General features: G+C 37.2%; 1 protein-coding gene across 3 annotated transcripts in view; it reads left to right on the top strand.

Annotated features, from left to right (window-relative positions):
- Positions 1-12395, top strand: part of SCML2 (Scm polycomb group protein like 2) — a 69921-nt gene that overhangs the window by 25761 nt on the left and 31765 nt on the right. For all 3 annotated transcript variants that reach the window (XM_061988569.1, XM_061988568.1, XM_061988570.1), the window contains 3 exons: positions 2703-2937; positions 6935-7023; positions 8418-8661. In XM_061988569.1, the coding sequence (XP_061844553.1) occupies positions 2703-2937; positions 6935-7023; positions 8418-8661 (568 nt within the window). The remainder of the gene's footprint in view (positions 1-2702; positions 2938-6934; positions 7024-8417; positions 8662-12395) is intronic.

Genomic DNA, 12395 nt, shown 5'->3' with positions numbered 1-12395 from the left:
AGACCACCGTCACCAGAGTATATGCTCATAAGAAATACAGCTACTGCAGAAAGCTGCTCAAAAGCCTTTCCTCATGCCCTTCTTGGATCTTTCTCTTCCTTACTAATGCTCAAGAGTTCCAAAGTGAGCAACTGTGTAACACCTTCAGTACTCTTACACGACATGCCTTGACATGACAATTGACTGAGATAAATCCAGGTGACCTAGATTGCTTAAGGAGTGTGTGAGTTGTAAAGAAGAGCTTTAATTTCTGTGCATAGCAGATTTCCAAACAATGTATATATGCAAACTTTAAGTTTTTCTGAGTTGACCTTTAAGTAGAAAGTGATATGAAATGTTAATTAGTGCAGAGCTAGCTCCTCTCCCTACATAATGTTTGCAGATTTTAGAAGCTAAGGTGCTTGAGCTTTGTGTAGGACTAATTTGACTTTTATTGGGTTACACATGGATTGTATCTGTCATTATCACTCTGTGTAATGCAGAGAAGTACACTGCTGTGGCCAGCCAGAAAACAAATAGCAGAGAGAAGCTTAATTTGACAATTACATCCAGTATTTGTGACCTATGGGAATTCTACAAAAGTTAGATTTTGTAGTAATTAAAAATGACCTGGGGAGCAATAAATTAAAGTCTCTACCATAAATTAAGATACAGGCAGAGACAGCTAATGGAAATTGATTAAAGTATTTATCTTAATTTAGAAGGTATTTTATCTGTTGCTCTACTACTTAAAATTTGATGCATTCCACATCCCTGAAACTTTTTTTTCGAGCAGTTGAACATTTTCAGTAAAATTGCTCTGTCTCTTGTGGTTTGAAAGAACTTCAAACAAGGCTGTTACTGAGCAGGCTTTGTTACCATGCTGTAAGGATGGACTGGCATGGAAGAGTTACCTTTTTAGTAGAATGCCTTGAGATGTTCATCTTTAAACAAGCCCACCTTTTCCACAAACAAATAAACTCCCCTGAATTCGTGGTTGTGGAAAAGAACAGCTTGACAGGCAATATCCTTGAAATTGAATTGCCCATTAAATTTAATATTCCTGGGCTCCCTTTTCAGACAGCCTGCTGTCTAAATGCAGTATTGGCAGATGCTACGCTCAGTGTTCACTGAATATTGCTCGCCTCTGTTTTTTGGGCTCAGCCTCCTGCTGTTGATCACCCACACCTTGTTGTAAGTAGTGCAGCTGTACACCATAACAAGTAAAGCAAGAGGTATTTTAAAAAATAAAATGTGGTGTAGGCAAAAATATCACTTAACACTTGTTGCAGTAGCCAATTTCTTTAGTGTTTCTGTGTACCCAGAGTACACCTTTCACTACAGCGTCCCCACCTCACCTGCTCAGGCAGACAGTAGAAGGGATGTAGGAATCTTGTGAGTGGGAGTGCCCATGGTTTTGGTTTTTCTATCTGCCTTCTGTATTAGGATTCAGATTGTGTTAGTCTGTGTAGGATGGCTACTGGGTTTAAATGTCATGGGCAAGGCGGCCTACAGTTCTTGGCATCTATGTTCAAGAGCAGCTTCATACTGCAAACGTTGCAGAAAAGGGGTTCTATAGTGACACAAGAAGAGCCATTCTCTTCTAAGAGAAACTTCAGTGCTTGGCTTATCTAGCTAGTAGAAAGATTACTGAGAAAGGTTTGGGCTGCCCTCTGTAAATACACCGTATATTTTGTTATTTACAAAGACGCAAAAAGAATTTAAGTTCCAGTGTTGGCAAAAATTTCCATTCACAAATTGAGGCTGGAAATGAGGAAACATCTAAAGAGAATAGTGAGAGGCCTTCAATCAATTCAATTAATACAAAGTTTTCAACATCATTAGATCACACTATGCCTGCAGTACTACAGTTTGCAAGTAATCAGACTATCAGTCAATCTCTACCAGTAGCAAGTTCATACACAAGTAAAAAATATTCTCCTCTTTGTTCATCTTTAGCTTGGGACAAAAAGTTCTGCTCAAAGACCAAATTGCATTCATCACATTTATTTTCCTGTGCTAATTAAATTGGCATTTCATTGTATGTGTATGAATATATTCAGTTCTCTATGAGTAAACACAAATTGCAATTTTTACCTTAGCACAGAAGTTTTTTGTGACTTTAGGACTATTTTCTTTTTGTAAAAGGCAGGTAACTCTTTTTCTGTCTTCTTTCTTTGTATGTGTTGTAAGCTTTTCTTTTGATGCAGAAACACTTTCTTGCCTTTAGCTTTTGTAGTGCCTAGTGCAGTAGGGTACAAATTTTATTTACATTTCCAAGATAATAATATAATGAGAATAACTATTTCTTTTGAATGGAAAGCTATTAAATCTGTGAGTTGTTGGGATTTTTTTTTCAGTGGAATGTTATGGTTCTCCAGTGTTCTTCTCCATTCACTTAAAACATTAATCACAGCTCCTCCCATCTTTATGTTCATGTCTTGGTCAGGATTGCCTTGTTACCCTTCTTAGAGTGCTTATCTGTTAAGAAATCAGTCATGTATATGCAGTAGGAGCATCAAGTATCTTAAATAGTAGCTGTTGGTAGGTTATCCAGCTGTCTTTTCTGACTTGTTGCTAAACACTCAAAACTTCAAAGGCTTCTGAATGTTTAGCATCCATATGATATGTTTAGGTGAATGAAAGCTGTATGTTCAACTGGCTGGTAAATTTAGCAATACTAACAATAAGAATAAGAAAAAGTCTCTTACCTTCTATTGTAGTCTAGAATTCCACCTACGAATGATTTCAAAGTTGGTATGAAACTGGAAGCCCATGATCCTCGCAATGTTACCTCAGTTTGCATAGCTACAGTAATTGGAATCACTGGTGCCAGGCTAAGGTTGCGACTGGATGGAAGTGACAACAAAAATGATTTCTGGAGGCTTGTGGATTCATCGGACATACAGCCCATCGGGACCTGTGAAAAGAAAGGGGGCATGCTGCAACCTCCTCTTGGTAAGAAACAATTCTCTGATGTGTGTGGAGTATTGCTGTGGTGAAGTCGATTTTACCTTCCTGTCTTGGCAAATCCAACGTTTCACCAAACCATTATTTAATTGAAAAATGTAAGAAAACTAATTCAATCTTAAGTGAATTGGGGCTTTTTCATTTAATTTTTTTAAATTCTCTTGACATAATAATGAGTAGAATAATTAGTTTGAGTTCTGTTATATATTTTTTTTTAATAATCCCTTAATATTAAATGGGAGTGTCTGACAGCTTTCTTAGTGTTGAGATATGCCGTTGTGTGCCCATTCTAGAAATGTTCCCTCACTCAGTCTTAGGAACCTGTTTGGGCACAACGTCTTGAGGGTGTGCATGCTGCTTTTAGTAGACGTTGTTAAGAAGGGGGGAAAGCTGACCTGCTTTTTCTCTCTTCAGTAAATCAGAGCACCCCACTAGAAGGCGCTCGCTGTTAAGCCACCTGGGAAGCGCTCCGTAGGGCTGCTGGAGGTGCAGCAGTTCAAGGCAGCCTGCCTGTTGGCTCAGACTCTGAGCAAAGAGGTTGTGGTCTTTTGGGAATGGCAACATAGGGTGGGTGAACGGCGGTAGTGCAGCACTGAGCTCTGAGATAGACAAAAGCAGAGCTTTAGCGAACTGCAAGCTTATGTTGCACATGATTCGCATCTCCTCAAATCAACGTGTGTTGGGGGACATCTGATCAATTGTCATGACTAGTTCGCGGGTGCAATGAATGCTTATGAACAAGATGTAGTTTCCCAGTGCTTAGAAATAGCATCCAGAATTTCTGTTTTCACCCATGACCAATATGAGTGAAAACATTATGGGTCTCCCTAAACTGAGAGCTTGAGCTTGGTTGTCCTGAGGAAATTTGTTAAATGGGGAACTGTACAAAGGAATTCTTTGGTTATATGATGAATAGTCAGAGACGAGTTTGACAACTAGGAGCAAGAAGGTGTGATGTCACCTTTTCTTTGCTGTGATTAACCTGTATATTTAGATCTGCATTCTTGTACCATATTTGTTATAGCTGAAACTTCCAGGTGTGGCAGACTTTCAAGAAACACACTTACTACATAGGTCTGAAAATAGGTCTGCTTTTGAAGAGGAGGAAAAATAGAATTTAACTTAAACCCCCCCAACATTCCCACGACAGCAACACTCCTTCCTCTGATATCGTGTTATACTCTGGAATTTTTAGAAGATGCAAGAAATAATGTTCTATATATAAGAAATAAACTGTATGCAAAAAATGGTTACTCTTGTTTTCCCATCTTATGGTTACCAACCTGCTTCTGGTTTGGTGGCATCAGTAACTCTTAAACATTTCTCACCAGAGTTTTAGTGAAGATAGGCATGCCTTCTCTTCATAACCTCTCAAAACACTTAGCATCTGTGTTTATTAATGACTTACAGTTCTTCTGTTTGAAAGATGTAGTGAAAAGTATTGTTTCAATACAGTATGAAACTTGATTTCCTTGTAGAGAGGCAAACAGACACAGAAGCAGTTGACATAACCATTAAGACACATCACATGGATTATAAGGGTAGATTTTTATGCTGTTGTGATGCTTTTGAAACACAAGAAAAGCACTAACACCAAGGTGCCAGTCCAGAAAAATATTATTTGAGATAGGTGGATATGGTTTGAGCCTAGAAGGGCTCTTTTCCTTCTTTCCTGTGGATACATAGATGCTTTGAATGAAAGAACTGGAAATTTTTGACACCTGGGAAAAAAATTTAATTTAAAATAAACCCCCACAAACTTATAATCTCTCTGGCATTCTTGGTATAACCTTGTAGAATGAATTCAGGATACCAGTATGGAAGAGAGTTGTAATAGAGAAGAGTATACCTTTTCCTTCAACTATACATGTACGGTGTTAAATTCACGGTTTCGGTTCAGGAGCACATTGCTTTTTAAAAGGTGTTTCTAAACCAATCTGCTGAATAAAACAACTCTGGTTATCTGTAAGGAGGGCAGTTGATACATTAAGAAGTGTGACTTTCCACAATCATGGCTAGAAGGGTGGTTGTCTTCTCTTTAGATACTGTTTATTACTCCTGTTTGGTCAGGGTGCTTACAGTGCTGTGCCTAACAAGCAGCTGTTTCCCTCCACTGAGGCAAGTAAGTTTACCTGCCTTCCAAACAACTGCTGGCTATTCAGAAAAGAATGTGAGTGCTATTATTTTGTCCTACCTGCCCTAGATTTTTCTAGAAATAGGCTAAATTCCAGCAATCAAACATTCTGGCATACCTAGATACATTTTTGAAAAAGCCTTTTTGGCAGTTTTACAGCATCCTGTTCCTGGGCAAAGCTGGGAGCTAATTGGGTGTATAATTACCTCCTGCTAGACATTTAAGCAGATGATTTTTTTTTTTTTTTCTGAGTAGTAGGGAACCTTCTGGATACTAATGTTCAGCTTATGTTGTAATAACTAGCTCATAGTCCCTCCTACCGGATTTTTACATAGGTTTAATCATGCTTATTACGTAAGGGTTCCTGTTCCAGCTTCTGTTTTTCATAGGTAAGGTTTTTAGTTTCTGAGAGCTTAATGTTCTCAACAAGTTATGTTGGGGATAACATCTACCCTGGTTTTACCACAACTTAAAGGCCTAAGGAAATTAACTGAAAGTGTTTTTTAAGGTGTCATACCTCTGTCTTGCATATATGTTTTTTTCTTGGCCAGCTAGTTAGGAATGTTGAGTTTCAGTAATGACATATGTTTAGGTTATATAAAGACTGTAGTATCAAATCAGGACTCATAATCAGCTTAGCAGTTCTCAAATTATGACACCATTTATCAAATATGAGCTTTATGTTCATTTAGGTATTGTGTCAGTAGTTCTAACTTGAAAACTGTTTATTCAACTGAAGAGATCTCAAAAGCTACTAGTTAAAAGAACCATTATAGCATATAATCCAATGTTAGATGTTAAATTATCAAGACTTGCAGATATGTTCCACCTTTCTAGTTAGATTTTTTTTTAAGAGAATTGTCCAGACTCAATTATGATGGAGTTCATCAGTTCCTGGCAGATTGTGGTACTATCTGTTTTGTGGAAAAAATTCCAATTTGCTCTATTATGTCTCTTTTTCTGTAGAATTGTGCCAGACATATAGCTGCTAAAGACACAGAAAAAATGTCCACTATGTCTGTTATCTTACTCATTACTTTGAAGCATCTATTTGGAAAGCACAGAAAGCAAAGGATTTGTTTTGTTTTATTTTAAAACTTGGAATGTAGTTGATTCTGAGGGAAGATTGTCTGGAATGAGAATGTCTTCAGACAAACATTTGTTCTGCTTGAATAAGGTAGTTCATGTAAACAAATTTGATTGTTGTTTGTGCTTTTTATTCAGTTGTTAATGAAAAATATTAAAGTAGAATATCTTCCAGTTTTAGTTTTCCAATATGATACATGCATTTATTAAAATAATTATATTTTTATTCTTCCTTGTTATGTGTTCTTTGTGTTTTAAGGCTATTTATTTCTTTAGTTATTTTCATCTGGGAGGGAGAAGAAACTGTCTCTTTTTTTAATCTGTGATCTGGTGAAAGAATTCTGAGTTTTGAAGATAAAAAGGTATCTCCCTCCTCAATAAATGAGATAACCTGGAGCACAGGATGATGTTGTAGAATGAGAGCAAAAAGCAGACCTGAAAAGTAAGCTAGGTGCTTGTTCTGGGGAAGTTCCACTGGAACTGGGACTGTGGGGTACAACTTTATGACCTCTTGTAATGTAATTAAGTCCTAGATGTTCATCTGTAATATCAAAAATCACGATGAGTAATTCTGCAGAGAAGTCATTTGGAATAGAAATACATGGCATGACTTTCTGTACCCTGTTTAATTCTTCTTGACTACTTGTATTTTGGCCGAGTCCAAAATAGAGGGAATGAAGCATTAGTAAAATAGACTTTATATCCTTCTCCTCCTATTATATTTTACAAGCTGAAAGGAGGGCTATTTGTTTGTTTGTTACTCAGGGTTCCAGATGAATGCATCTTCTTGGCCAATGTTTCTCTTAAGAACTCTCAATGGAGCTGAAATGGCACCTGCAGCATTCTTTAAGAAGGTAAGAAGCGGACTGCTAGTAAACAACTTTCTGTTGAGTAATTCATGGTTAGATCATTTTAATGAGGATGTCAAGATAATACTCTGTTACCTGCAGCCCAGAAAGGCAAGACTGTTATTTAAAATTACTTTGAACTGGATTGGCAAGAGACAAAGCTAGACAGGAAGCAATCTGCTTCTATTCCATCAAGGTAGATATCTCTTTTCCTGAGTTGAGACTTTAAAGTATGGTGTGTTATTTAGAGAAACAGTGTTAGTTCATATTTTGTGTCTCATGGATTTAAGATACAATGCATATTACATTTCTTAACATCACTATATTCATGTGATTGTGCTCAGGAGTAACAAAAAAAAAATTATGGGGACTAAGAGCCATTGGAGTACAGTGGTGCTTGAAATGGTTTTGTCAAATTGGGCACCTGCTCATCTTTTAAAATGGAGTGAGAAAGTAGTTGAAAACAGGAGAGAAAGCTGTTCAGTTTTTTAAAATATGACTCTTGAGAAAGTTACTGTGAAACATGAAAAAGTATAAAAAAAAAATATTAAAATGTTGTTTAATTTTTTTGTCAAGGTGGTAAAACTGTCACATTGAGTGACTTCTTTTTTTAATACTGAGAGTGACATCGATAAGTCTACCAACAAATTAAATAGTTGAGTTCAGACCTGCAATCACATTGCTTTCATGCCAACTTTATATAATACTTTTTTTCTTATAAATTCATATAAATTTTCTGAGGTGTCCTGAGGCCTGTAACATCTGAGATGTCTTTTGGATAATGAAGTTCCCGAGGCTGAGGTGGTAATTCAGGTTCCATGGGGTCACAACTCCTGCTGTGGGGATACACTTATGCTGGTCACATGGACTTGATTTTTGTTTCTTTTGTCCAGTTGGAATTGGTGTAAGACCAACTGAGTTAAGAAGCCTATAAATTATGTCCAAAACTAATGAATTTTTCATAGATTCACTGGGAGGTGAAGCTTTTACCAGACAGTTATCAGTCCTCAGAAATATCCATTCCTTGCAAACCTCCTCTTCTTTATTAGCATGTAATAATTTCATTTTAGTGCCTCTGCTGTCTTCCTGCCCAGACATAATGTATTAGGTGCAACCTATTGCTTATGTAAATACTTCTAGTGGGGTCTCTATGTCATGGAGAGTTTTGCTAATTATCCCAGCTGTGTTTGTGGGAACATAATCTAGAATTTTACAATACAGAAGAGCAAAAGCAAATTTTAAATACTATTAAGTTTCCTTGAATGTCTACTCTAACTTTTTGAGAGCAGTGAATATGAGAAGTAAGGATGTTGGAGAAAAATAGGGCTTTTTATTTTTTAAGAGGCCATAAAAATATTATCATAGAATCATAGAATATTCTACCACTCTTACTTTTGTAGGAACCACCAAAACCTGTGCCAAACTGCTTTAAAGTTGGAATGAAACTTGAAGCTATAGATAGAAAGAACCCATACTTGATTTGCCCAGCAACCATTGGAGATGTTAAAGGAGATGAAGTTTTTGTTACATTTGATGGCTGGAGAGGAGCATTTGACTATTGGTGCAGGTGTGATTCTCGAGATATTTTCCCAGTTGGATGGTGTAGCTTGACAGGAGATGCATTACAACCACCAGGGAACAATGGTAAGATGACTAATAATATTGCTTAATTATTTTTTCCCCTCAATTATGGCAGAATTTAAAAAGTGAGCTGGCTAAGACTGATCATTTGATTTGTGAGTAGCTGATGTGGAGGAAATACTAAATGTTCTTTATGTAGTTTAAAGCTAATAGGGTAGTTTCTGGGGAACAGTTCTTGTCTGTTCACAGTAACTCTGGGAACACTTATTTAATACTGTTAGGAGGGCTTTTGATAATCTTTCATTTTTGTGTGCTTGTGAAGAATCTTTGACTTAAAGTAGATTTGCTGTTTGTATTATAGATAGTTAAATGCTCCTATTTCATGATACTAATATATTGGTCGCAGCAGCACTTAATATCAAGCTAACTGCTAAGAAAGTAGTATTTGCTTCTGTGATGACTGAAGGTTTAAACTATATATTTAGTGTTTCTTCCTTCATACTAACAAAATTCTGTCTTGAAGCTGCCTATTCTGAATACTTTATCATCCTCTTGTCTTCAAGGATGTTTGTATATAGGGTTATAGAGTCCCTTTAACTAATGGCCACTGTGCTTTATAACGTGCAGCTGATCTACCTCAGAAAGAAGGGAAATGTAATAAAGAGGGATATTCCTAAATGTAATCCCTCTGCTACTCTAGGGACCTCTTGTCATGTTTCTGTAGTGTAAGGCTTTTCTGTCAAACTGTTTAGGCTGTTCTATCATCACTCCCTTCAAATTTGGCAGAAAGAGAGGTTTTTAAGAGGCGAACCGTGTTTCAATTAATTACTTTAGTATTGTTGACCAGAATAATTTGTTCTCAATGGTGAGCATTTTCACAGCTGACATTAGGTGAGTACGGAACAAGTACACAAAAATCTGGCTGGAAACACCAAATGAATAAAAGCAAGTATGCAAAAATCAATAATGTTTCCTACCCTCTCCATTCCCATAGTTTTTCTCAATCTTTTGCTAGCAGATCAAGAACTACATGGAAAATATGACTGAAATTAGTAAACGGTACCTCTGCATCATTGACCTCACCTGACTGTCTGTAGTTACTGTCTGTAGGTACTTGCCAGGAGTCATAAGTACCTGTAATCTAGTTGAGTCAGACACCAGCAAGGAAGCAACTGTGTATAGTGAGAAGTGAGAATGCAGGGGGGGAAGTCAGGTTAGGACAATCTACACTCAGGTCATCCAGTAGGCACACAGCTGACCTCATTCTTAATGTGTCTGTGCTCCCAATCTGTAAAGTGTCTTTCTTAGCTTCTTCAGAAGGTTGACCTTGTCTTGAGAAATTACGGATGAGATGTGTTATTATGGCAAGTCAAGTATATTAATTGTGGTGAAATAAAACTGCTTTGTAGAAAAGGGGCTGTGTAAACAAGCAGCATAAAAATTTTGGAAGATATTTTTGTGGCAGTTTAGATTGCTGAATCCTATTGCATCTTCTGAAAAGGTGTATTATTAAATAGTTTAGTCTACTCCATTTTCACTGATGGGAAATCAGGAATATTTTGAGACGATAGGTACAGAATTTTTCTTGCCTGATGAGTGCTGAATAGAGATCAAGGAGTTGTTTAACATTTATCAGTGTAGAGGTTTTACCTGGGCCAGGTTTTTTGGTAGCAGGGGGAGCTACAGGGGTGGCTTCTTTAAACAAAGATCTGCCAGAAGGCCCCATGATGGAGCAGTTTGTGAGGAACTGTAGCCTGTGGGAAGGACCCATGCTGGAGAAGTTCGTGAGGGACTGTCTCCCGTGGGAGGGACCCCACAGTGTAGCAGTGGGAAGTGTGATGAGCCTCTCCCCTGAGAAGAAGCAGAGGCCAAGTCCATCTGTAATGAACTGACTGCAACCCCCATTCCCCATCACCACTGGGGGCGAAAGAAGGAGAGTCCCGGGAAGAGGGATAGGTGGGGGAAAGTGTTTTAAGATTCAGTTTTATTTCTTATCTCCCTGTTCTTATTGTTCCTTTAATAAATCAAACCTTTTTCTCCCCAGGTTGAGTCTGTTTGCCCATGATGCAAATTGCGGAGCGATCTCTCTGTTCTTATCTTGATTCACAAACTGCTCGTTATATTTCTCTCTCTCTCCTGTCCAGTTTAGGAGGGGGAGTGATTTTATGACTTTGTGGACACCTGGCTAAATCACCACAGTCAGTAAAGTTGATTATGCATTCCAGTTGTCCAGATAGTAAAACAAGCAGAATTCTTCAGTATGGTCAGCTTTGGTGAAGCCTTAAAATTACTGTCCAGGTATTTTTATGGAATCTATTCCTTTGTTTTGAAAAGCAGTAGCACTTAAGTAATTATTAAAACCTGAAGCAAGATTCTTCCAGATTTATAGTCGAAACTGTGAATTTTGATCCGTGATGGAAACTGAAAGTTGAGAAGTGCAGGCTTGGAATTTCATTATTTTTCATTCTAAAAGTGAGCCCAAAATTAACTTCAGTTTTATTAAAATTGTGTTGTGCTCCTTTTTTCCCCTTTTCTGAGCGTAAAGAATTTGTTCTTTCAGTTTTCCTTCGTATGCATATTTTTATGTGCTATTTATTCATGTTTTGCACACTTGTCAAATTTACATACATGAAATATTTTTTGCTCTCAGGTTATGCTTTTCATTGTCATTTGATCACTTTTGAGCCATTAAAGAACTGTAATGATAGTCCTTTATTAAGATGTAAATAATAGCTTCAAGGAGAGTGTAATCAAGTAATTTCAATTCAGAAATATGATAATGTTGTCAGGATTCTTCATTAAGTCACATTAACACTGACTGTTCCTGTTAAGGAAGAAAGTATGACAGATACTGTATTGTAGGGATTCACTTGAAATATTATAGTATTTTTCTGGCCTGGACTGCTTTTCCTGGCATATTAGTTTAGTATTTCTGCCTCGAATTACCACAATAGAAAGTGAAAATAATTGTCTGAGTTTGGCTTAGATTTCAGAGTGAATATAATGGGACATAGTCTTGATTTTTTTGTAACTACTTTTCCTGAAAGCATTTAAATGTGGTAAATCACTAGGTAAAGGACAGAAAATGACTGCGCAGATTTTAGTGAACGAGCAAAACCAATCTCCTGCAGTCTAAGTATGAAAGCGATAAAAGGAGGCTTTGAATTTCATCCATACTTAGGACAACAATTTCCTGCCATGAGACTTATATTTTAGGATCTAATTTAGCTTTTTGAAAGAGAGATGAAATGCAGTAAGGGAGGCAATGTGAAAAGTAGGAAAGCTTTTATTTCAGCTGTTTGCTGTCTTAGCTATTTAGGATGCCGAGAGAGAATGTAGGACCTCTGTTATGGGAGGGTTTTAAGAACAGTTTAAACACAGGCTTCTTAGGTATGGGTGAATTTATTCAGACCAGATTATGTGGTATATTTAGTCTGTAGCTGTATCTTCTGTGACTTGCATTCGTTTCAGACAGATAAGCTCAAGAACTAAGACACAATTAATAGAAAGTAAAATTGAGAAGGTAAGTGAAAAGTTGTTTTGAAACAACTGGTTTTAGCTTTCAGGCCTTAATCTTTGTGTTGGTATTTTGTCTTTGGTCCTTATGAGGAAATATGACTTAGGTGGACCTGGCTGGGTGTCAGGGTATGTGTACAGTGGTATGAAATGCAGTGTTCAGTATTTATCCCAGCAGAAGCTGTGCTTAGCTAATATTGCAGTTTGTTTCCTTAAGTTGCTTGTGGAGATATTTCTATATTATATTTGGCAATAGTGCTTGATGTTGGCCCAAGGTTAAT

Source organism: Colius striatus, chromosome 1 (assembly GCF_028858725.1).
Source record: "Colius striatus isolate bColStr4 chromosome 1, bColStr4.1.hap1, whole genome shotgun sequence".
In the NCBI taxonomy this organism is placed as follows: Eukaryota; Metazoa; Chordata; class Aves; order Coliiformes; family Coliidae; genus Colius; species Colius striatus.
This window is presented reverse-complemented; position numbering and strand designations above follow the sequence as displayed.